Here is a 27012-nt window from a genome sequence, read left to right on the forward strand (position 1 = left end):
ATATCCTAGGAGAAGCCATGATGTGTACATACTGGGAATTCTCAGGTTAGGCAACTTTTTAAAAAGACTTCAGTCAGTGTGAGGTATCAAAGTATGTGCCATGCACTCCAAATGATAATCAGCAGGTTGAGAAGCAATCCTGAGGCACATCTTTTTCACAACTGTATCCTCCAGCACCTCCATCGTTTCTGTTGGAATAGCAAGATGCCAATTCCCAAGATCCCAATGACACACGACCACAGCTTGAAGGAAATGTTATGGGATGCAGTGATGTCCTGGGGAGCCAGGTTTAAAGCAGCCACCGCCACACAATTGCATGAACTGGGCACCATAGGGGCTGGTTGTGTAATTAATGTGAGAAAAGTTGACCCCAATGTTCCCACCCAAAAAAAAGGAAAATTCAGCTGTATGCCGGACTCCTTTTAAGTACTAATACAGATATTATAGACTTGAAAAAAAACTGTAGAATGGAGATTCATGTGATATGAATCGTTGTTTTCAAATGATGAAATTGTAGATAGTTTTGTTCCCAAACTTTAGAATATTGTCATTAGATTCTAGTATAACTAAAATGAGAATTTTTAAATACTTTTGTGAAGGAATACCAAAACAATATCTAGTGGAAACAATTTTATTTAAAACCACTGATTACTTTAGAGATGCATAGCACTCAGTAAGGAAGTTCTCCATTTTGGAATTGCTACCATATACCTTGTAAAACAGATTTATTCTAATGATACACTAGGGTTTGGAAAACAATGCTACATTACACTTTGAGTAAAGGATCATATTTGTGCCATTAATTCTTTTCTACAAGTGCAAGTGCTCACTCTGGAAAACCTCACACAATATTTTAATTTAATACATTTATTAAAAATATGCATTTAAATCCAAAAAGCATTCTTATTGCTCTTTTAGAAACTTTCAGAACCATCTATAGAAAATAGGTATGAAGATTAAATGAACAATTAAATCCCAAGAGCAGAGTTTTTAAATGCAAGCATCATGTTAGGTGAGAAGCTATCATTAATCCAAAAGGCAGATCTATTTACTTTGTCATACAAAAAAGGTGAGATTGTTATTATAATCTTACTCGTGCAAATAAATTTTGTACTGTTCAAATAATTTTGCACATTTCAAATGAGAGAAAGTTCAGCTACTTATAAATAAATTGAGCACTGAAACTGTTCTTCCAGTACATTGAATGGTCTCAACAATTGTATGCAGATACAATTAAAATGTAACTAAATGAGATAGTTACCAATTGTTGAACGTGGTTACCCTCTGAAGTGTGAAAAAAGATAATATTGCACAATTAGCAGCCAATTAACATTAGACTTGAGTCTGAGAGAAAAAAAGAAAAAAAAATGCTGCCATTAAAATTGTAGTCATTAGTTACTGTTTGGCACTTAAGGTGTACAAACAGAGGAAGTAATTATCAAGATACTGACCAAAAATCAGGATCATTTTCTGAGGTAAAGCATCCAACTTCCAAACTAGCATTTTATCCTGTTAATTTGTCAGACTTATTGTTCATCCTATCAATTAACTTGTTGCTAAGTATATCTTCAAACATTTAGATAGGTTCTTTATTATTTCTGTAACATTAGTGCCCAATAATTCCCAACACCTACAAAATGAATTTGTTTTGTTTCTCTTTAAAGATGTAAAGAACTATTTCAAAATATAAAGTTACTATTAAAGCCATTTCCATATGTAATGTATCTTTTGATGACTGATTCATCAAATTGTCTTTCAAAAGCATGGTGTTTTCAGATTTAGTGGCCATTGACTTGATAGTTACGATTAGAAGGAATATTAATACAAGATTTAACTTCCATATTTGTTGCTAATGACATATTATTTGCTTGTATGGGTCCATGCGTTACAAGGTTAGCTTGGAGATTGGAAGGGCATGCTGATATGGTGTATCTTGTTGCCTGACCGGTTGAAAAAGCAGATTGACAACTCTGCTGCAAGGGCTGTTGGTGAGGATACTGTAACAGATTTGAGTGCTTTGGTTGAAAGTATGGTGAGGTTTGTTGTGCAATCTGGGTTTGAGAAGAAGCTACAGGTTGAGTCAAGAAAGTGCTCTGCCCAATCTGCTGAACTGATTGTTCGCCTTTTTGTTCACGTTTCTGCTTGTTGGCTTCTTTTACATCGTTGTCATGAGCACTTCAAATTAACAATGAATAAAAAGTTAGAGAGCTACCAAGTTCAGCAATCACATTTAAAAATAATTATATTAGATAGATTGAACTCACATCAACAGACGTTCAGTGCAGGGTAAGAGAGCATCCCAAGCATAAGCAGTAATATGATGCAGTCGAACAGGCCATAAAGGAGAGAGTTTAAGAACAGCTCGAGATGCTGCTATGCAAGCAGCTGCAACTACTGAAGGAAAATAATTTAAAAAGCCATGGTCTGTAAAGATAAAAAACAGACTAAATTGAAAGCCTATCCATTTAATTATACATTAACAAGTTATATCCTTCATCACTTCAATTAAACATTAAGTAAATATTTATTTAGTTTATCCAAAGTCAAACTGCTGAACTTGAATTATTACAATGAAAGCCCATCTATGTGGATCTTTGCATTGAGATAACTAGCAAAGTTAAATCATTTTGATTGATGAGGAGGATATTGGACATCACAAAAATTCATTTATGAAAAAACTACAATTATTCAAGTATAGACATAGATGTTTATACTAGTAAGAGAGTTAGTGGATGAACTTTCCTTTTAAATAGGAGGTTATCCAATGACAAATTTGCAAATGTAAATGTCTTTAGATAGCTAGAAAAGAAAATACATTTTCTATTTTACCAAAGATATCTACAGCCGTACACAAGATAAAGTGTGGAACTGGAGGAACACAACAGGCCAGGCAGCAGAGGAACAGGAAAGTTGATGTTTCAGGTCGGGACCCTTCTTCAGAAATGGGGAGGGGGAGGGGAGCTCGGAAATAAAACAGAGATGAGGGGTGGGGTTGGGGAAGGTCGGTGGGATGGTGATAAGTGAGTGCATGTAGGCAGCGGTTGAGATTGGTAAGTGAGGTGGGAGTAGCGGATAGGTGGGAGAGAAGATGGACACTGGAGGAGGGCCAGGATGGATAGTGTCACAATGACGCCACCCGCAAACTGGAGGAGCAGCACCTCACATTCTGCCTTGGGAGACTACAGTCCGATGGCCTAAATGTGGATTTTACTAGTTTCAAAATCTCACCACCCCTGGCCTCATCCCATGACCAACCTCCCTCTCATCCCTGCCTCCTTGACCTGGCACAACTTGTCCATCTTCTCTCCCACCTGTCCGCCACTCCCACCTCACTGGCCAATCCCGACCACTGGCCTGCTGTGTTCCTCCAACTCCACACTTTGTTATCTTTGACTCCAGCATCTGCAGTTCTTGCTATCTCAGTGATTTATCTACAGCCATACAATGTTTTATCAGGTCAGTATATGACCACAATTAACAATTCAGCTGCATGAACAGCTTGTGTAATGGTTACATTATCAGACTGGTAGTTTGGGTTAATGACCTAGAAACAGTGCCAAATTTTACATTTGGAAATCGGAATTGGTGCTGTCCTGCACAAGTATAAAATCCGGCAGGATGAGAATCGGTTCATGAATCAGTCTCCCATAATATGGGAGTTGGGGAAGGGTTAAAATTGGCCACACAGCTGCCATTTTTATAGAACCAATGAATGGCTGGTGGGAGTTGCATTTTTTAAAAATTTAGTAAATGTTTCAAAGATAGATTTTAAAAAAGGGTCTAGCAGGACTACAACTGACTTATTGCTGTCTTCTAACTGCCCACTAAAATGGTCTAGCAAGTCACTGTGGTTATTAAGAAGGTAGCTCACCAGTAACTTCAAAGGGCAATAACATTCTTAAAATTCATGCCGGCATCGCACCCCAAAGAAGACCATTAAGAATCAACCACATGTGGAGGTCTGGCATCACATGTAAGCCAGTCAAGGGAAGGATGGCAGATTTCCATTCCTAAAAGGACGTTAGTGAACCAGAGTGGGTTTAATGACAATCAACAGTGGTTACATGATCACCATTAAGTTGCACCGGATTCTTGGAAGTCCGAGTGATGTGATCTATGGCAAAATTGGTGGCAGAATTGGATGAGAAATCAGCTTCAACAATGGGAGGATCATGCTTTATCTTTTATGTGTTTGACACGCAGCGAAATAAGTTTCTTGCTAATTAGTGGCAAATTGCAAGTTAATGGATTACTGCTTGTTAACAGCCCAACTCAGCTCATTAATATTCAGACTCCTATTTTACTAAAACACAAACAGGCTAGACATTGAGACAACTTGACATGGAATTCAGAGCAGGTCCATGGTAATTTCAGCTCACTGCTTGCTCCAAAGAATCCACGTTGCCTAGGGCTTAAACAGCACTTCAGGGCACAGTCCATAGGCACCAGCCACACGCACCCTTGTCAGATGCTAATGTCTGTAGACGTGTGCCAACAGCTCATGATAATGGCACCTCTTCAATTTACTTGTAGGTGCTCCAGAAGCACAGCTTTGCATTGTAGGGTGCTCTAGCAACTAGCATTGAAAGACTGCAGGAAGGTCACTTTTCACGCATGAACAGGCAGCCAGCTCATGGATTGGACCAAGTTGCATCATAAGGTTGCTCCCCTGCTCTCTCAGCGTCAACTTGGATGCTTGCACTATCCATGCAATGTCAATTCACCTAGTCACACAACCAAGAAACTTCTCCAGCTGGTCAGCAATCCTTAGTCAAAGGGATGGTTATCTTGCTGTACAGCAGTGTGCTAGATCAGTCTCATGCCTGCACCATGTGCCAGCAGCTTATCCACAAAGACACTATGTGCAGTGAGCAAGCAGCCATATCACAAAGTCTTGGGGGGTGGGGGGGGTGTGCAGTCCTCATTGAGGTCCATGGAGGAATACATGTCCCAGTTCAGTAAGGCGACAGCAACCCCAATATTACTCCAGGATTTGGTCATGGTCAGGCATGTGGGGTGTGTCTGCATGGAGCAGCATGGACATTCCATATGTCAGCAGTTGGGGATGGAAAGTGGGCAGGTACAGGCTAATGTAGACAGGTTGGGTGGGACCTGGGAGATGTGCATTTTGATGATTACAGGAAATACTACCAGGAAGGGAATTTGGATATCCAGGACCTCAGAAATGAAAGCGAAGGCAGAAAGCCACTGGCCAAGGAGCCCTCACTATCTCCTTTCATTGTGCTAGAAATTGGAAGTGTAGTGTACATTGGTGAAGAAAATGTCTGTGACCAAGGTTGGAGTGGGCAGGTAAAATGACTTGATCTGTGAGAGAGGGTTTGCAGGTCTACTGATGTCAGGGCTTTTTAAAAAAGAAAGGGGAAGGAGCATCGCACACAGATACATGAATGGTGCAGGTCACAGACCTGTGGGATCACCATTGCTCCCCATTCTAATGCATTGTCCATTATTTATGATCAGAGATCGCTGATCAACTCACTCACACCAACAACTTTTGCAAAGAGGGTCCTGGAAAGAATAGGAATGTTGTAGCATAGAGGGCCAAAAGTTAATTAAGATCCACAGTACTCTACATGCCTTGCTTCTTTTGCTTCCTGATAATGCTGCAGCCTCTAACTACAACTTCAATCCATGCTACATCATATTGGCCATGAAATTATGCCTAACGATGGAACAATGACATTTGGGGCTACTCAGAGAGACAAACAACCAGATGTAAGGATAAAGCAGTTTGCCTGTCCCACTATTGGTTCTCCAAACTGAAGGCTTGGTGACAGAGTGCAGGCATGTGCACCTCTCCAGTAGTTCCCAAGGGTGCTGAACCTGGCTTTTGATGACAGCTATCAACCTGTCCATGAAGACTGATAGATGGTCACATGATCTGTTACACTGCTGCCACTTCTGGGCTTGGAGGACCAATGTGCCCCAGATACCTGCCTGCTGCTCCTGTTCCTCCTGTGCACATGTGGACTAGCACACTGACTGCTGACACCACAGATTCCTCTCCTGTCTGGGGCTGAGCAGATGCCTCATCTCGGGGAGTGCTCAGACTGCCAGCGGCCTGAGCCTTTCTTCCTCAGCCAGCAACAGAGGTGGTACAGCAAGGTGCTCCCCAGATTGTGCTTGCGTTCCCACAAAAGAGGTGTTGGTAACTGAGCTGGTGGGAGATGTGGGAGATGCAGGAGGCAGCCTTGCCAATGCTTCCTCTGTGACCTCAATATGCTAGCCCTCAGAGGTCATGGAGGAGCCAACCACTTCACTGCAGAGGTCGAAGAGATGTTGGCAGTACTTGTAAAACAAGTAAGAAGGCATCATGGCCATTGCACACCATATGTAACCAATGTCGAGCACCTGCCCATCTGTTCAGATTCTTTCTGTCCTATGGGCTGTCTTCTCCTGTAACAAGAGAAAGGAAGGATCTAAGCAAGATGAAATTGTCTGCATCTTTGTTAGGGCCTGTGCAGTTGGACAAACGATGGCAAGGTGTTCAGAGATAGTGAGGAGGCAGCAGCACACAGGCCACGCAGTTTGTGGTGTGTACTGGTGGTGACAGCAAGTGAGAGGAAATGTTTCAGCCAGAGTGGTAGAGCATGACCTTGGTGGGATGTAGGTGCAGTAGCAGAGATAGGATGGGTTTGAGTAGCAAAGAGAAATAAAGTGTGGTACTTACCTTGGTGAAGCAGAGGAGGTCATTGACCCTTTTATGGTACTACTGGCTGTTCCTTTGGGCTGTCAAAATGGTATGGGCCTGGGTGGCAAAATTGGACCAGGCTGCAAGGGTCAGGTGACATTGCCTCCTCTTCTAGTCCTCCAGGAAGAGCATTCCTCTCCTTTGCACCACCACTTGACTGGGACCTCCTGGTCCCTATTGGAGAAGTGCAGCACCATCTTCCTAGTCTGAGGAGTCTTCACAAAATGCCCTTGACTGGGCTGGGCAGCTTTGGAATGCCAGTGCTATTCCAGGGTACACCAGCCTTTTAAAAACGGCATAGGTGCAAGGGATGCCAGCTCTCCAGCAAATTTCCATTGAGTGGTAAGCTGTTTCTGGGAGAAACCCATGGCCAAATGGAGATAGAAATTGGATGTAGGGGATGTCACACAGTGATGGTGTCTGCAGTTAATGAGATGTATCTACTAAGATACGGTGAGAAATCTTGCTAGGCCCCGTGGCAGGAATCCCTCAAGAATTCTCAACATAACTTGCAGCCAAAAAACACTAACATTTTGCACTTGCTTCTTAACTTCAGATTTTTACAGAATTCAAATTTCATAATTTGCCATGGTTGAATTTGACCCATGCCCACAGAGTATTAGTTACTCTTTAGTGCAGACTCAGATTATTTCCACTCCTTGCTACCTGCAGGGAGATGAAAATTCTACCCATTGTTTTCTAAGAGAAAGGAACTTGGTAAAATCTTGGAAAAATGGAATGTATCCTTTGTTTTTAAACAAAAAGAAAATTACAAAAATGTCTTTTAATAATGGATATTCCATGACTTTTGATTAAAATGTCACAAATAACCATCACACTCCTATTATACTTGGTTGTACCGAGAATGTCTCCCACATCATTCCTTAAATTTCTGGTCAAAATGAGAATTAATACTTTTATTGTCGTGTTTGTTTAGCTAATCACCGCCTCCCTTTTTATCAAGAGCATCGCCACTGAACAGTTTCTAGTGTACAAGTTATATGGACTTGTATTTAGTTTTAAAAGGTATATTTATAAGTTCATTAATACTTCAATAACTGTTCTGGTTCAATGTGAATTACAGTGCAGAAATGCTAATTCCTGGTTAAAGTTCATGTGAGAAGGTAATTGTGTCCAACTTCTATTACTGCAGTCCAATCTTGTTGGCGAAATTCACTTCCAGGAAAGTTTTAATCCAAAGAAAGAAATATTTATGCTCAGATAGTGCATTTCACAAAATACTGTTGGATGTCACGTGGCTGTGGTTAACAGCCATAAAGTACACTTACATTTGCACTGTCACTGGAATAATGTAGGATATAGCAGCCAACAGTGGCACAAAGATCTTATAACTGAATAACTGCTGTTTAAGTGAAACTATGGATTAAATGATTTGATAGTGAATAAATATTGTACTACATATCAGAAATAATTTCTGTTGTTTTAAAAATAGGGCCAGGGTAGCATTCATGCCCAGCTAAGAGCAAAGTATTCTTTGGCTTAGTGTCTCACCAAAAGACTACACCTCTTGATAGTTCAGTGCACCCTCAGTATTCAATAGGAACAACAGTCTCGAATTTTGCACTCATCTCTAAGTGAGACTATAGCCTTTTAACTCAGGGAGGCGATACTATTAAACACCAGCTAACACAGGCAATTTCTCAATAGCATTTCAGTCTATTTTGTTATGGACAGCATATTATTGAGGTCAATAGGCTCATTATTAACAACCTTAAGTGGCCTTTAATTATGTAAGTATCACAAGCAGGCTTCCTACTTCTGCATCCACTCAGTGTATTATGGAGTGATTTCAGGGGATATATAGGAATGTGTTAGGGTAGCTGCCCAACCCTCCCTGCTGAAAACAGGCATTTTAGGAGCCATAATCTTTATCATTGCTTGGTCAAATATCTTGGAATTCTTAACCAATGACATCATTTTCAAAAGCATTTGTTAATTGAATGGGACACAAAGGCTCTCCTGCAACATAGCAGAAAAGGGAGAGACAGGTAGGAACAATCTCCACTAGCAGAGCAGAGTGGGTTACAGCAGACTCCAACAATATTAAGTGGGAGTGAAAGAGGAATAAATTATTAAAATGATGTTTTGGTTGACTATAAATACCTTGTAAAGATACCTCTAGAAAGTAGGCAGAGTATTTTTCTGTATATAACTTTGTCTTCTCCAAGTAAACCATAGGCTTTCCATCATGAAGATCAGTTTCATGTACAGCAATGGAAAGGTAGTAATCAATGAAATGTGCAGCAGTAGGCAGGCAAAGATTCCACTGAAAGGATTCTAGTAACAAGAGTTCCATGTGCAATAAGTCCTGTTTGTTTAACACCAGGTTCATACTACTTATGCAAGTTAGACTGTTGAGTTGTTCAAGTTTCGGTACACGGTCTTCTTTATCTTCAAATTTGCCTGATTTAATAAAATAAATGTTTATGTTAGTAATATTTACAATAATAATTCTCTGAATCAAAGCAAACAGTGGATAAATATTAGAACTTTTAAATTTGTATGATTTCATTTTAGTTACACAAAATAGTGCATTCACTTGCATATTATGGCTTTCAAAAAACGTACTAAGCAGCGCATGTTTTTCAATAACCAGGTGTGAATTTCATTACACAAGTGTTATAGTTTTGAAGATTTCTGAAGAAGGGTCCTGATCCAAAACGTCAACTTTCCTGCTCCTCTGATGCTGCCTGGCCTGCTGTGTTCCTCCAGCTCCACAGCGTTATAGTTTTGGATTGCAATTGACACTTCACCTTGTCAATGCAAAGTGATTCCAGCTGAACTTCAAATTGTTATTTGAAGTCATTTAAGATGTTTGTATGTTGACTACCTTGTAAAGACATATCCATAAAGGAGGTAAAGCTTTTATTTCTTTGGATTGGAAAGTAGAATGCAGGAGGAAAGACCAACTCTGCTTGAACAGATGCATTCTGTGATAATCCAAGAAATCTGGAAGAAACAAGTGCCAGAGCAGGCCTTCTTGCTGGTAGTTGCCTCAGTCTTGTCCAACAACTGAGAGCAATGCCTTCCGAGTAGTCACTCAATATTTTGACTCAGTGAAACAGTGAGAACCAAATCCATTAGGATCTGGGAGCATTATTAGACTGATCGCTGCGAAGCTTGAAGTTCTGAAGTAAGCAAACAGTGAAGTAGGACTGTTGTGTGGGGTATACAGAAGCATTAATGGAGGTTAACTTTACTTAGTTTAGAGTATTAGTTGATCACTAGATACTGTTTGGTTACTGTGGAGGTCACAGTAAACATTTTCAAACCCCTAATCTTGTGTAATTCCTTTAAGTTGGTCACTAGGGAAACCTCTTTCTTGTTTAAAGTTGCTAGTCACTTCCAGGGATTTCTTTAAAAAAATTCTTGATAAAAATGCCACACAATATGTTTGCCAATATAATTGAAACTATGGAATAAAAGGAATTCTAGCAGCATTGATAAAAGGAGTTAATTAATGCAGTTTCCTGCCACTTGGTCAACAGATGTTTTTGAAGATGGGCAAGGTACACCAAGTGAGGTTGATGCTGGGATCACTCCTTTTCTGGATACGATAAATGATTTAGACTACAAAGCTCAATTTCAATTTCCAGATGTTCCAAAATCCAAGAAGTATTTTAAGTTACGAGGATGATAGACACAGATTTCAAGAGGATATGGTGAAGCAGAATCGATGGCCAGAATGGCCTGATTACGCTCCTCTATCTTGTGGTCTTGAGATCTTAGTCAGGCTATAACTAGAACAGGAAGGAAGAAGATTAAAAATCAATGCAGAGAGTTTGAGGTGAAGAAAAAGGAGGTGGAATGTAAAAAAGGGTGCAATTCTAAAGGGAAATTGCTCTAAAGGACACAAACTTGGGAACATATATGCACAAATTGTTGAAGACGACAGGGCAAATGGAGAATGTGATTAAAAAGACAGAGGGATCCAGGGCTTTGTAAGCAGAGGTATGGATTACAAAAGCAAGAAAGTTATGAACTTATTAAAACACTGGTTTAGCCTCAACATAAGCATTGTGATTGATTCTTTCCATCACATTGTACTTTGCAATGAATATGAAGATTTTATAGAAAAGGGCAGAAAGAAAAAACATTGACGAATGGTTCAAGAGACTTATAGTGGAGAAGCTGAAGGAATTGTCACTAGAGAATGTTAAGAAGAGATTGGTTAAAAGTACCTTCAAGTGGTTTTCAAGACGGAATTAAGTGCCTTAAGAGAACAAAGTTTGCAAAACTTACTGGGAAAATGAGCACAGGAATGGGACTACACAAGTTGTTCTTGTAAAGAGATGGCACGTATAGAGTGGATCAAATGGTCCCCTTCAGCACAACAATTATTCTATGACTTTGTAAAATTCATCTGTGGGACGTGGGCATTACTGGCTGGGCCTGTATTTCTTGCCTATCGCTAGTTGCCCTCGAGGAGGTGTTGATCTGCAGTCCATTTGGCATAGGTAGAACCACAATGCCATTACAGAGGGAGTTCCAGTGTTTTGAACCTGTGACAATGAAGGAATATATATCCAAGTCAGGATGATGGGTAGCTTTGAGGAGAACCTGCACACGGTGGCATTCCCATTGTTCTTGTCCTTGGTAGTGGTTAGGGGTTTGGAAAGTGCTGTCTAAGGAGCCTTGAATTGAAAGGTTTGGTTCAGTTGGCCCAAAGGGGCACTTGCCCACTAAATGAGAAATGGTAGAGCACCCCCAATCAGTTCCAAGTGGGGTGCCCAATAGTATTAAGTATTTCATGCACTTAATGACAACTGCAGTACCTTCCCTGTGGATTTGGGGACCCACCCACAAAAGATATGTCAGCCAATTAGATCTTAAATATCTGTATCTGTACCTAAGATGGTGCTGTAATGTTTACAGTGTAAACTTTTCACTGTACTCATTTGAGTACACATGACAATAAAGCTAATTCAATGGAGGCCAGCATTGCTCATCAACATCACTGGGAACAGAGGCAGTTGTTGGCAAAATACCCACTACAGGGCCAGAATAATCAAAAAAATTCCAGGCAAAAGCATATTAAGGCGTAGGGATCATGAGAGAGAGGTAGCAGTCAGAGGTTAAGTCATAGGTGTGGGAAAGTCATTTGGTTCCAATTCAATCAGTTAGCCACCACTGAATTGCCACAGGCTCACAGTTAGTGAAAGTCAACTGGCTCAGTAAATTGGCCCTATTTACATCCTACGGCTGCAGTTCCCATTTCTGGGAATCCTTCTACAGGGGGAGGTTTCGCCAAGAAAAAGCTGACGTGTGGCCTTTCTCACAATCAAGTGAATTCAGCCACTAGGTTTCCCACTGCGACCTGCTACATTAAATCTTTCCTCTGGTCATGGTTGGGAGTTAAATATTCCAATTACTAGGTTTATCATAAGAGTAAGGAAATTTGATGGGGTAAGAGCAGCAGCTTTATGAACTAGAAGTATATTAGTACAACACTAGTAAGAATAGGTGTGGAATAAGGAGTTGTGACTCTTTAAACATTAGTGTGGGAAATATTGCAAATAAAAATGAGAAAGTAAGACTTGATGAATAATTACTTTGCGCCAGTCTTCACAGAAAGAGGTGGAGAATATACCAGCTATTTCAGAGAAATGAAATGAATCAAGGCCTGGAACCTAAAATTAGTGCAAACAAGATAACATGGCTTGAAAAAATACCGGCATTAGAAACTTGAAATTTCCAGAACTTAATGGTTTCTACACCAGATTCTTATGGAAGGAGGCGAGTAATTTGCAAATTATTAGGCTATAATGTTCCAAAGGACTCTGATTCGGGGACAATGTTCCATCTAAGCTATGCAGCAGTTGAGAAGATCTGCGCAGTGTTGATCATTATGCCACCACTGGCTTCCAACTCCAGAAGCTGTACCTGCACAGTGAACTCAGTTTTCCATGCAGGATAAAGAAAATTTTGGGGGAATGCAGTTTAGGAATTGTCCCACTTACACTTTTCACAAGAGTGATAAAAATAGACTGTATATTTAAATTCCATCGTCTGATTTTAATACCTGTGAGTTTCATAGGCTGAAATGGTTATAAAGAGAACAACACTGATTTAAAATGACCACAGCAATCCGTCAACCACACAAGTTAGCCAAGTTTCATGAAACCAATAGGGAGTAAACAAAAACATTAATTTCAATTTAGATGATTTTAATTTAAAAAAGAATGAAACTAGTCCACCCAGGCAGGTATAGGGAAATCTTCATCTCCTAATTTTAATTTACATCTGTATGATAAAGTTGCACATATTGAAGATGAAAGCGACCACCTGCAATTATTAAGCTTGGAAACAATGAATTCTAATATTAAAGTACACAAGTCAACTTGTGTTTCAGGGACAACAAGGTGCAGAGCTGGATGAACACAGCAGGCTAAGCAGCATCAGAGGAGCAGAAAGGCTGACGTTTCGGGCCTAGACCCTGTGTTTCAGGGGATTGCTTTTGATAGAACAGGGAGATGGATTTGTGACTGCACAGCTGGTGAAAGTTTGCTATCTGTTTGCCTCAAAAAAAAGAGGACGAAGCACCCATTGACAACAAGAAAGTGGAGTGAACGTCCAGACGTGAACTAAGGCAAAAGACCACAATCACCAAGGACTTTGAAGTGTCTATTCCTCCCATCTTCTTTTTGAACCTGAGTATATACAAGGCACGTGACTTTATTAATTTCTTAGGACTAACAGATAATGAAATTGCTCTTCTTTCCCTCAAGAAAACCTTGTAATTTGAACTTTCCTGATATAGTAGACATTGTTTTTTTTTAAAAAATGCAAAGAGGAGTTACAGCCTAATGCTAAAAACATACATTTTTGAGACCAAGGAGTTGAAAAGAGGTGACCTAATTCATTCTTCCTCATCTGGCCATAATAATTACAATTATAGAATGTACCTGTTACTTAAGAAAGGTGACGAAGAAAACTAAGAAAATTCCAGATCTGTTATTTAACATTCATTTTAAAAAAGTTATTTAATGAGATGGCAGTGTCAATAGCAAGACCAGCATTTGTTACCTTTCCCTAATTTGCCCTTTATCTGTGTGACTTGTTCAGCCATTTCAGAGGACAGCTCAGAGTCAACAATATTGCTGATGGTCTGCAGTCATATAGATCAGACCAGGTAAGGATGGCAGATTTTTCTTCCCTACAGTGGGCATTAGTGAACCAGAAGGCTAATATGACAATCGACAATGGTTTCATGGTGATCATTACCAGGACTTTAAAGAAAAATTCCAGGCCATAAGCATTAGTCTGGGCCTCTGGAATACGAGTCCAATGATATTATGGCTACGTCATCCTTTCCTGGGCAAGTAGATTTGAATCTATATAACTCAGTACAGAGCAACTGAATTTAAACAGCGCCAACATGGGTAGATGACAGTTTTGTTACATAACTTGATTGACCTGAAATGTTAGCTGTTTCTGTCAATAGATGTGACCTGAACTGCCGAATATTTCTGCATTCTCTATACTTATTTCAGATTTCAGCATTTGCAGTACTTTGCTTTGGTATTCACTCAGGTCGTCACTTAAAATGTGAGAACAATGGAAAATTCTGGCAAATTGAATTAAAATGCATTTACAATAAATTACACCACAAGTCTGACATTGACAATGATTTTAAACTAACATCACACTTGCTACTTGTTACATCCTGACGTTCAAGACCAATGCTGTTGAAGATTTGCTAATATATATTTTTCAAAATTCTTAATAATGTATTAAATTTTAATTTTTTTCAACTTGAGGATGTCAGGAATGAGCACTTCTCATATACCACAGCTTGAAGGGAGTTAAAGGATATGTGTTTAATGATGATTAGGACCGTAAGCCATAAAAATCTACAAATGCATTATCAGGGACATTGACCAGCATGTTGAGGGCCTGAATCTTGGTAGGACTGAAGAAGAGCACCTGGGGTATGTCTACATGATAAGATGCAGGGGTCAATATTGGGACCACAACTATTTACGTTACACATTAATGATCTAGACAAAGTGAACTAAGTGCATTGTTGCTAAGTTTGCAGATTACAAAAGATAGTTGGAGGGACAGGTAGTGGTGAGGAATTGGGGAGGCTGCTGAAAGACTAAGCAGGCTAGGAGAGTGGGCAAAAAAAAAATGGCAAAAGGAATAAAATGTGGGCAAGTGTCAGGTTATACACTCTGGTAGGATTACTAGAGGTGTAGACTATTCTCTAAACAGGAAGAGGCTTCAGAAATCTGAAGCACAAAGGGATTTGGGAGTCCTGGTTCAAGATTGTCTTAAGGTTAATTTGCTAGGAAGGCAAAAGCAATGTTACTATTCATTTCAAGAGGGCTGGAATAGAGATGTACTGCTGAGGCTGCATAAGGCTCTGGTCAGTCTTTGGACTATTGCGAGCAGTTTTGGGCCTGAATACAAGGCTGTACTGACTGGAGGGGATCCAGAGGAGGTTTACAAGAATGATCCTGGGGATGAAGGGCTTGTCATATCAGGGGCAGTTCAGGACTATGGGTCTATACTCAATGGAGTTTAGAAAGCAGAGGGAGGGATCTGATTGAAACTTAGGATACCAAGAGGCCTGGATAGAGTGGACGCAGAGAAGATGTCTTCACTGGCAGGAGAGACTAGGACCAGAGAGCACAGCTTCAGAAAGAAGGGACAACCCTGCAGAACTGAGAGCAGGAGGGATTTCATCAGTCAGAAGGTGGTGAATCTGTGGAACTCATTACCATTGAAGGCTGAGAAGGCCAAATCATTGAGTGTATTTAAGACAGAGATAGATAGGTTCCTCATTAGTAAGAGAAATAAGGTTACAGGGAGAAGGCAGGTGAATGGGTTTGAGAAACAGTGGCTATGACAAATGTCAGAGCAGACTCAATGGGCTGAATGGCTAAATTCTGCTCCTGAATCTTATGGTCTTAAGTATTAGTATTGGAAAGGGCCTGCATCTGCTTTTGTGATCGACATGAACAAACTGGAATGGCATATAGATTACAACTACCAAAATTAAATTTCAGAACATTAGATTCCAAATGGTGAAAGATACCTAAACAAACTACATATCAGGTTTTTTTTGATGTAACTAGATTTTATAAATAACTTCACAAAAGTTACAGAAACAAATTTATCCTGTGGTTTAAAGTTCCTGGAGGTCAGTCTTTAAGGGAAATTATCATTGCTGCTCACAGAGTTCCACACATCCCTGTGTAATTAATCTTAAAGTATAAAGTTTCAGAATGATTGGAGAATAATTGACTGTGAGGCCATGACAGCTGATCTATTCACATAGCTGCATGTACAAAATTGTAATAAGGTCATTATGGAGCAATCAGGATCAGTGCACCAGGCCTCTAGATTGCAAAAGCCCATGACTAGCATTGAACCCATTGCTAACCTGGCAAAGATCACCCTTTATACCACAGGGCAGGAATTGGCCCAGAAATGTACTCAATGCATTTATCCATCTTGCAAGCCAATCTTGCCTATTTGTGGCACATTCCTGATCTTGGCAACATTTTTCTTCAGAAATCAATTAATACTTAACATAAAATTAGTTCTTGTATCTACCCAAATAATCAAACTTATTGTCAGTGTAGTTTGAAGTTTAAAACAAGAATACATCAAAATTTGGATCTTAAAGTTGTATATCAACATTGAAAAAGCATTGGGGAAAACAAAAAAAAAAACACAATTAAAAACACAACACACTTACTTGCCAAAAGTAAACAGGACAGTGCCACTAAATGCAATTTCTGAACAGAAATGTCATAGCGGTCCATAAATAGATCTAGAAGGTAAACAGCAAGGTGACGAGCGGTGGGGCAAAGATGAAAATGATTGCTGATGATTGCAAGGAGATCTGCAAAGTAACGTCTAGTGTTCAGCTGAGGAGAATGGCTTTTGTAGAGAGGTAATCTCAGCTCCTGAACGTAATGAAACAAGAGCATACATTTAAGGAACAACACTATTAAAGTAAAAATTCTTATCAAAAAGAACAAAAAAGCATACATAAACTTGTACAATGTGCAATTTCTTAGTTTAAAAGAGGTTCAGCTATGTTCTTTCAACTGGACAATTAGTACTTGAATCTTATGTTCTAATTTTTTCCTAATGATCATTTTCTAGTCACAACCAGTTGGGAATAATAAAGGGAGAAAAATCATCGAGCTAGCGCAGGTAGGAAGGAAGAAGATGGTCTTGGTCTACCAGCCAATCCTGCTACTATTGGGCATGCCAAACAGAAACACCAAATGACCTCTGCAGCTTCATTTGATAGATGAAGGAGTACAGATTAATATGATAAATTTAGGATAATGAAATGAATACAGAGTTTGGATCTCACTCATTAGCAAATGCCATCTGCATGGCGTTTCTTAAAAAAAATTCTCAAACAGACAACACCAATGTGCCAAGAGGCACTGAGCCACGACAGCCTGAGAGTTCCTTGCTCCATGATCTGTCTCAAATCTGGGGGGAGGGCTCTATAATTTCACTCAGCATCTCCAATATGAATAAGAGGGTAAAAAGAGGGAACAGGAGCCCTAACTGCTGTCTGGCCAAGATCACGGTTGGAAATTGTAGGTGGACACTTAGCAAGGGCAGGATTAAGCACAACTATGATGCTGCGCATCATTGAATAGTCTGCATATATTAATTATTTAGAATCAGCCTTAAACAAATCCATTTAAAGTGAGTTATTGTGACCGGCAACTTTGTTTTTTAGAAGTAAGGGAATAAAATGAGAAAAATACTTTGTCAGATGAACAGAAAAGTTAATGCAGCAAAAAACAGATCTTCCCTTTCAAAAAGGGAGGCAGCAATTCTGATGTTTAAATACTCGAGCATAATAAAATGTGCAAAGCCAAATTTATACTCATATATCCAGACATACATTATTTTCAAAGTTACGAATTATCATAGCAAATAAAAAAAGAATAAGAATCAGTAACTCTAGAATTATTTAGAGTCCATCTGCCAGTTACTGAATCACATCTATAGCTTTTTTTGAAGGACATCCAGCTAGTCTGTTTCTTGATTTTGCCCTACTTCCTGATTTCTTCTTCGAGCCTATTGAGTCTGCATTAAATTGGAATTCACATCAAAGTTTAAGTTAAACATCCAGAGGTGGGAGGATTAATTTAAAATTAACTTTTAAAACTAGCTTAATTGTCACCATTCTCTTTGCAACAGCGCCAGCTGCAAGCACTCCATTCAACAAAAGCAAATTTGCACATAAAAAATGTAGACTGATCTGGAGGTTAACCCCACTAAAATGCAACTTTGTATGTATTTCCAATTCTGACGGACCCAGACGAAAAGTAGTTTGTGAATAGGACAAATTCCCAAAATTGGTCACAACTTAAAAAACATCTTACATTTGATTAATACAAGTGGCATTACCATATTCCTGCTCTGCCCGAATTTGTACTATTGATACTGCTAGGACTTATTTTTTCTTATTTGAAATAAAACATCAATTTTAAAAATGGGGAATGACCTCATGTGATGTGATTTACTTTATAAAGCAGGTCAAATATTTTACATTATAAATTATAGTAGAAACTCTTATTGTTAATATAGTTATAACCTTGAAGTGACCACCTTTATTAAAACATTGCAATGTGACACTGTCCAAACAGGATTTAGTTAAGTACCCAGAAACCTTCTGAATGTAATTCTTGGTGAGCCAAGATGTAAGCCTTGATGGGAGTTGTATCACATTGTGTGAAACACATTCAGCTTAAAAAATGAAAGACTGAAATTGACTACAACTTTTAGATGAGTCTTTTTATGTTGCAATTTCCTTTCCAATAAATTATAGTGGTAGCAAAAAAAAAACTTGCATTTAAAATGAGAAAGAAACGTACACCGGAATATCATACTTGCCTCAGAATAAAAAAGTTTGTGAGCCATTTGTGTCGGACAAAACAATAGTTTGGCTTAATTTGATCCTCTCACTAAAGGACCATGGAATACCAATGCATTTTCACACAAGTACAGTAAAAATGATCAAGACAAAGGAAAGAGTCTGACTACACAACTTTAAGGTCCCATTTCTCAACATCAGAAAGGCTTAAGTATCAAATAAGTTGCAATAAAAATCAGAAATTAATATTTTATTTTGCCATATTGCAAATCCCAGAAAGTCATAAATTAAATATACATCAATTTTTGTGAGAGAGTACATGTATTGAAACCCTAATGTCTTTAAAACTAGATTCAATTTTCCAAAAACAGTCACCAAATTGTATGCCAAATATATCAAATGGCAAAAGCTTGACTGCATGCTCTGGTAGTTTCCCCTCCATCCCCAACAAATTAATGTGAACAGTTATATAGACATTCAGTAATTTCATTATTCTTGTAGTAGTACAGGTGCAGCCTAGATTTGTGGCCAAGTTTTGATCCAGAGCTCTCAGAAGGATCCTTTACCAAATCCAGATATTTGACTGATGATAAATCTGTTAGATTCTGTTGTGCAAAGTGTAACATATGCAAACTGTGTAAACAACCCCCAATCCAACCTAACTCCTCTTAGTCAATTTCGTCTTAAATCAGTGAGGTGGTTCTCGATTTACTTTTAAAGTCTGATGGTTACCATTCTTTGGTTAACAATCCTAAAGCGAGCTTCAAAGAAATAAATTAAAAGAAAGTTGACAAAATTAGTTTTAAAAGAACAAGTATTAATATTATTTCTAGAACTATATTTCATATGGTTCGTGTTACTTGAACCAAGTATCTCACATTATATCGACGAGTCCTATTAAGAAAATTTCTCAAATATGAAAAACGAAACACTGCCTCGATCACACAGACATGTACATTAAGGGAGAGGCCAATCGGGTTTATTTAATAAAAAAAAAACTCCTTCAAATAAAGATATTTAGAAGTCAGCCTCCACACATCTCTAGCTTGATGGTTAAATGGGGGGAAAAAAACTTTCTTCGTCCCGATTCTGACAAGGGAAAGGAGCCTGCGGAAATTCAGTTTGTAGTTTAGCAGTTCTGTAACTCTGTTTAGAATAAGAGGTGTACCTTGATACGAAGAGCCTGATGGATGTCAGCAACCACTTGTCCTTTCCACCACTGTTCCCCCAGCTCCATCGGATTCATCAAAATGCGAAGTTAAATTAGTCTGCAAAAGAAGACAGCGTGCCTGTAACCAAAAGCACACAGTGCTGCGGTTCAGTATTCAGACTGAACAGATCACAAACCTATTTCGTCCTTATCAACCCAACAAATTAACACTAATCAATTGTTCGTATTCACCAAACAAACCTGACATTTACTGATGAATAAGGCTTGACCTCGCTAATGGCCAGTTTCAATTGCGATTGCAAAAACATTCTGCACATCACAGCTGAAAGTTATTTTGTGTGTGTGTGTTGACAGCAAAACTGATCTACGATCTGAAAACACACTTGACAGTCTGAATGTAAATTACAAACATAAAACTGCAACAGGAAGTATTGAGTCCAGAGCAACGTGTATATTCATTGTGGACACAAGCACTTCCGGGACCACATAGAACACCAACAGCCTGATTTGTAGTTTTGCATCTCTTTATTTAACAGACTCACAGACCAAAGCCAAAAAATTACATAATGTACTGTCTCTCCGCAGCCAATTATTTGGAGTATACGCATTCTTTAAAAAGTTGTTTTTCCAGTTGTATGGTGTTCAGCTTAGTTGGCTTTCCCAGTCACTTTCACGCCGTCTGTATGAGTTACAAAGTTAACATTTCTCAGGTTGTGTTGTTTCCGAAAGCCTTAGTCTCCTGAACCCACCTCACTTCATCTCAAATCTGACTACAACCCGACTCACCAAGAGAAAAACTATATTTCTGTGTTTTCGGGGAGCACAGTGTTGGTTGGTTCGCGTTTATACGGGGTAATGAATTCTGGTGTTCAGTTTGGCATTCGCTATCTAAGCAGTTTGTGGATGTCATTCCCGAAATAAAACACAAAGATGGGAACTTTTTAAAAATTGAGTTGGACTGGAGGTCAAGATGCGTATCAACACGAGGGAATTCGCAGCCGAATGAGATTAAAGTAAACTGAACCGAAAGAAAGCCATAATAAACATTTGTCAAAATTGAACGAGAGAATGTAAAGTATTAAAACCACGAATACAACGAGTCAATAAAAAAAAGTATGTTTGAATTGAACGTAACGGTATATAGAGCACTGAATTCACTGGCAGAATGTTAAAAGAACTGGGGGGAAATAAAGAGGTAGTTTGAAGGCAAGTAATGAGCAGCAAGTTCCGTTTAGAGTTCTATGTCAAATCACAGACGAAGGAAAGGTTTAAAAGGATATGGGTAAGAAGCAGGCAGGTGGGAATAGTTTAGTTTGGGATAATGTTCGGCATGGACTGGTCGGATCGAAGGATCCGTTTCTGTGCTGTATGACAAGGCACATCTTTCACTTTCGTTGACACTGAGGAGGAATTTGTGTGTGTGTAATTATTTTCCCTCGAATTTTGATCTTGTCATTCTGCGGTTCACTCTTCTCTTTGCTCTATTTGTCTTTGGGTCTTTTTAAATATCTTCATGACTATCTTCTACTCTCAAACGGTTCGGTGTCAAAGTTTATTTAATAACCCTCCTGCATTTTCAAAGCACGAGATAAATGCTGGCTGTTGCTTCCTTTACATATATTGCGCTCACGGTTTCTCTTCCATTCTTTATTGATGTGAGTGGTTTGAAGGTGGATGTGAGATACAAAAAAATGCACTCATGGGGTTATAATGCTGGTGGAGGTTACGGATTTATAGGGAGGCTAAATTTATGGAGGAAGTTTGGAAGTCGAGAATGTTTAACTTAAGCTTGAATACATTTGGGTGAACAGACCTTAGAACAGGATGCAGTCAAAACAGCTTTATGTGAGCTGGAGTTTACAGACGATGGGGCGCCTAATGCAGAGAGTATTTGAATAATCAAATCTAGAGATGAAAATGTCAGGCTGAATTTTTGAGGTTTTCGCACTCTATATGTGCGCACTGCTCTGTGACCAACAACACACATCTTTTATGAGTGGTCTGTGTGCTGGCAGCTGGCACAATACATTTATGCCAGTTAATCATGCCACCTCTCTCGGCTAACAATTAAAGCGACAAGTTCTACTTTTAATGATTGCGTTTTGCACCATCTGTGCAGCTGCTAATCACATCTAGTGAGAAAATGTAAAAGAACTGCACGTGGTCAGCTGCATTGAACTGGAGATGCTTGTCAATATACATTAACCAGAGTCTTTGATGGAACACTGAATCCTACAGAATTTCATTTTGCAGGAAGATCTATTCATTTGGTGTACCTCAGGAGAAAGGGGTTGTAGTTGTAGACCTTGTATTTCAAAGGAGCCAGCAGCATGATGAGGAGGCAAGAAAAATATTCCCCATCACCAATTCCCTTCGGGGAAAACTGATTAGCTACTCCTCTCACTACTAAAGAAAGGCAAATCCACTGCAGTCAGTGAGTGCGACCACATCTTTGTCTTCAACAACAGGTTCGAACTTCATATTGTCCTGTAAGCTTAATACAGTCTGCTAGCTAAATTAAATTCCCCCTATGTGAGTCAAAGGTAACTGGACATGATGTACAGTTAGATTCATCTTCAGCAATTCCTAACATCATGTTTCCTGCTCTTTGAGAATACTATAATTTCATTTGGAAATATGAATGCTGTCTTCAAGCCTAAATTGGTACTCCTTTATGAGTTAACCTGAGGCACTGAATGCTGTGTTTCTTTTGTCTGAGCATCCTTATACATGTATAGGTACATAAAAGGGTTCACTAGGAGTGGTGCATGTGCTTCTTACCTAACAGGGACAACTGATTCACAATGCCCTTCGATTTTAATTTGTTGGACTTTTTTTAAATCAGTATCTTGTCATGAGTGGGCTAATTATGATATTCTATTAAAAGGGAAACAATGTACCTTAAACAAAATTTCTTCCAAAAGTTAGCTGATGAGTTGCTTATGCCACACAACAATTTTATTGGTGCTTAAGTTTTCCATATTACTCCATGTCCAAACGTGGGAATTTCATGTGCTATTTGCAATATCTCCTTAAAATACTCCAGCAGTATCCTATTTGATGAACAACCATTCACCCCTCATCTGATATCGTAGGAACTGCAGATGCTGGAGAATCTGAGATAACAAGGTGTAGAGCTGGATGAGCACAGCAGGCCAAGCAGCTGCTCCTATGATGCTGCTTGGCCTGCTGTGTTCATCCAACTCTACACCCCTCATCTGATGCTCTGTGAGGATGTTCTTAATGTAATAGTACCATGGAACTCCATCAAGCTCAGCTTCAATGTGATCTGCCTGTGCTAACTTGTTTAACTCAGAATCTGCTTTCTGAGGCTCAATTGACAAAGACATACCAAATCATTCATAGAATTACAGAGATAGGCCCTTTGGCCTACAATGTCTATGCTGACCAACAAACACCAAATTACACTAATCTCATTTACACACACTTGGTCCATAGCCTACTATGCCCTGGCATTTTAAGTACTTATCCAGATGCTTCTTAAATGTTGCGAGAGTACCTGCCTCCTCCATCCTCTCAGGCAGTGCATTCCATATATTTACCACCCTCTGGGTGGAAAAACCTTCCTCAGATCTCCTCCAAATCATTCGCTCCTCACGTTAAGCTTGTGCACTCTGGTCTTAGACACGTCTGCCATGGGGAAAAGATTTTCACAATCTACCCTACATATGCCTCGTAATTTTGTACACTTCAATCAGATCCCCACCCTTCCATCTTCTCTGCTCCAAGCAAAACAAACCCAGCCTACCCACCCTCTCCAGAGTCTCTTCATAACTGAGAATTTTCATTCCAGGCAACATCCTGGTGAATCTCTTCTGCACCCTCACCAGTTCAGTCAATGTTCCTCTGATAGTGTGGCAGCCAGAATTGTGCACAATATTCCATCTGTGGCCTAACTAATATTTTATAAAGTTGTAGCAAGACTTTCTTGCTCCTAAATTCTAAGCATTGGCTAATGAAGGCAAGAGTTCTGTAAGCATCTTCACCAGCCTGTCTACCTATGCTAATACCTTCAGGGATCTATGAACTTGTATACCAAGGTCCCCTTGTTTCTTAATGAATGGGACCTACCATTCACTATGCATATCCTTCCCTTAACAGTCATCCCAAAATGCATCACCTCACGCTTATCAGAATTAAATTCCATCTGCCACTGCTCTGCCCAATCTACCATCTGATCAATATCAGACTAAAGCCTAAGACCATCCTCCTCACTTTCAATACAACCACCAATTTTCATGTGATCTGCAAGCTTTCTAATTATGCTTTCTACATTCACATCCATGGCATTAATATTTTAAAAATTCATTCACAGGATGAGGGTGTCACTGGCTAGGCCAGCATTTATTGCCCATCCCAGAGGGCAGTTAACCACATTGCTGTGGGTCTGGAGTCACATGTAATCCAGACCAGGTAAGGATCGCAGGTTCCCTCCCTAAAGGATACTAGTAAACTAGATGGGTGTTTTTTCCAACAATTGACAATGGTTTCATAGCCGTCATTAGACTCTTTATTCCAGATTTATATTGCATTCAAATTCCACTGTCTGCCATAGTGAGATGCAAATCCAAGTCTTCAGACCATTATCTGGGTCTCTGGATTAACCTCAGGACATTGTCTGGGTCTCTGGATTAACAGTCCAGTGACAATGCCACTAGGCCATTGCCTCCCCATATAATGTTATAAAATGTGTGGTTATCCACTTTGGTAGGAGGAACGAGAGGAACAAATGCTAAAAGGTTTGAAAGTGTAGATGTACAAAAGAACCAAGATGTCCTTGTTGATATGTCACTCAGGGCTAACATGAAGGTGCAGGAAGACTAATGGAATGCTGGCCTTTATTGCAAGAGCTTTTGAATACAGGAGTGCTGAAGTCCTGCTTAAATTATTATAAAGCACTGGTTAGACTGCACCTGGGGTACTGTGTCAGTTTTGGTCTCCTCATCTTAGGAAAAATATTATTGCCATTACTACAAAGGTTCACTAGTCTAGTTGCTGGGATGACAGACTGACCTACAAAGAAAGATTGGGCAAATAGGCTTGTTTCCTCTGGAGTTTCAGAGAATGAGAGGTGATCTCGTTGAAACTTACAAAACACTTGAAGGGATAGACAGTGTAGATGCTGTTTCCCTTGGCACAATTTAAAAATAAGGGGGTGCCTCTTAGCTTGGAGATGAGGAGGGTTTCTTTTACTCAGAGGGTTGTGAACCTTTGGAATTCTCTAACTGAGAAGGCTGTAGAAGCTCAGTTTTTGAAAATTATTGAAGTTGAGATTATAAGATTTCTGATTTACCTAAGTTGTACAGGGTTATGGTAAGAGGGTGAGTAAAAGGCATTGAAGGGTTCTATCAGCCATGACTGAATAGCAGGTAGGCTTGATGGGTTGAATAGTTTTTCTATGTTCCCATTACAATGCAAACACTTAGCCTTTTGATTTTCACCTCCACCCTCAGCATTTTCCTCTCTGATCTGAGGAGGAAATATTGGATCATTCCCAGTTGTCTTTTATTTACCCTGGCTATTTGCCTTCTTTTCACCCTCCCATTCTGTATCTTTCTGTAGTTTATGAGGGTGACAGATAAAAGGCTTAATATTATGCATCATCTCATAATTGTCAGTTATTACTGCTGCCTATCCAATAATTGAACCCCTTTGCTCTTCATCATGGGATCTTAATACAAAAGGTTCTTTCCTCATGTGCAAACAGCTTTAAATGTAATTCAATATGAATTGATTCTGATATCTCATTACTTGGAGTGCCTGGGTTTCTCCTGCATCTCTATTAAGCCCAAATTCTGTGCTAGTCTTTCAATTATGTCTTCCTTCTTTTATCCAATAAGTAATTCCATTTCTGATCTACTTACCAACTCAATCAACCTGGATCTGGAATCTCTTCTAAATTCATCAGGGACATCTTTTCCACCTGCAGGAAGGCTTTAGCAGTTTCGAGTGCCATCTTATTTTCTGATAGTACAAAACTTGGTGTTTTCTTTTATTTCTTTTTTATTCGCCATCTGCATATCTATTGTTATATTGTCTTTGTTTCAAAAGATCCTGACTACAAACATTCTAAACTTCGCCATGACTCAATAGGACAGTGCACTGGAAATCAAGCCACACTATTCCAGGAGTCATTATAAATGTGAAAAGATTTAGTTAAATTAACCAAAGTCCTCAATTTATCTGACAGATGACATAATGTTTAAAAAAAGCGTTCACCAGATTTCTGTTCTTAACAAGAAATAAAAAGCTTTATTACAATCAAATTGTCTTTAACCAATGGTAATTGGCAAATATGAATTGCTAACTTATAACTCTCTATCATTTAAACTCTTCCCCTTTTAAATTATGCCCTTCTCATATGGACAAACCGACAAAGACAGTCAAAGCATGGATATTAAGGGTGCAACAGGAAGTTAATAAAAAGAAAAATACAATTTGATGGCACCATTTTGGACCACAGGAGTCGATGATTTGCTTCTTTTATTTTTTTTTCCCAACTTCTTTTGGATTTTTCTCATTGACAAAAGTTTGTTTGCACACTGATACTCTTTTTCATTCACTGCTTGAGGATTTGGCTTTTCACTTTCTTTGAAAGTGTTTTATTCCTTTGTCAACCAGGAATTTGCAGATAAAATGACTGAATGGAAGACAGTTGGCTGTTACTGGACACTTTCAGGTCCACAAATCCAGGACCAGCAGCAACTTCTATCAGTTGCCAAACAGCCTCCACACAAAAAGATTGCTGCATAAGGTCCCTTCAGGATGTCCAGAGGTACAGAAGGCCAGAGTCTATTGCCCATAATGCCATTTTCTCCAGAGGAGTGAGGCACAATATCACAACAGACCAAGGATATCTTAGAAAGCTGTCATAGAACACTGTGAATTGCTGGAATGGGGCCAGTGACCTGAAGGAGTGGGTGGCCATCCTATCCAGGTGACCATCAAGGTGAGAGCAGTGTTAGAGTTTCATATGGGATCTGTGTGGGATCTCTCAATCTGAATCTACAAAGATATCAAGGTTGTCACTTTGCAATTTATGCAAGATCACAACGTTTCATCTCATTTTCCCCATGACGAGATTGGTGCTGCAGCCTGGGCAGTAGGCTATGGTAACATCGCTGGCTTCCCTAAGTGCAGGGCATGACAGACTGCATGCATATTGTGCTAAATGGGACATATCATAACACAGTTGATTTCACTGAAAAAAACCTGTTCCATTTC

General features: G+C 39.3%; 1 protein-coding gene across 3 annotated transcripts; it reads right to left on the reverse strand.

Moving 5' to 3' along the window:
* Positions 1 to 676: 676 nt before the first annotated feature.
* On the reverse strand, positions 677 to 20803 carry ccnj (cyclin J). Of its 3 annotated transcripts, none has more exons than XM_048608652.1 (6): positions 20554 to 20803; positions 19765 to 19864; positions 16443 to 16653; positions 8837 to 9136; positions 2265 to 2424; positions 677 to 2175 (listed from the first exon to the last, which is right to left on the reverse strand). In XM_048608652.1, the coding sequence occupies exons 2-6, from the start codon at positions 19840 to 19842 to the stop codon at positions 1779 to 1781; spliced, it is 1146 nt and encodes a 381-aa protein (XP_048464609.1). In that variant the 5' UTR covers positions 19843 to 19864; positions 20554 to 20803; the 3' UTR covers positions 677 to 1778. The 3 variants fall into 3 exon arrangements, with proteins under 3 accessions (XP_048464609.1, XP_048464608.1, XP_048464610.1); XM_048608651.1 differs by lacking the exon at positions 20554 to 20803 and adding an exon at positions 20008 to 20213; XM_048608653.1 differs by lacking the exon at positions 20554 to 20803 and adding an exon at positions 19944 to 19995.
* Positions 20804 to 27012: the final 6209 nt, after the last annotated feature.

Source organism: Rhincodon typus, chromosome 20 (assembly GCF_021869965.1).
Source record: "Rhincodon typus isolate 14 chromosome 20, sRhiTyp1.1, whole genome shotgun sequence".
In the NCBI taxonomy this organism is placed as follows: Eukaryota; Metazoa; Chordata; class Chondrichthyes; order Orectolobiformes; family Rhincodontidae; genus Rhincodon; species Rhincodon typus.

Bases quoted from the DNA above. Each gene is read 5' to 3' on its own strand.
- ccnj (XM_048608652.1), bottom strand. From the start codon at position 19,842: ATGAATCCGATGGAGCTGGGGGAACAGTGGTGGAAAGGACAAGTGGTT. The intron at 2,425-8,836 runs GTATTTATAGTC...TTATCTTTACAG, and splicing joins TCTAGAGGTATCTTTACAAG to ACCATGGCTTTTTAAATTAT. The intron at 2,176-2,264 runs GTGAGTTCAATC...GTTAATTTGAAG, and splicing joins TGCACTGAACGTCTGTTGAT to TGCTCATGACAACGATGTAA.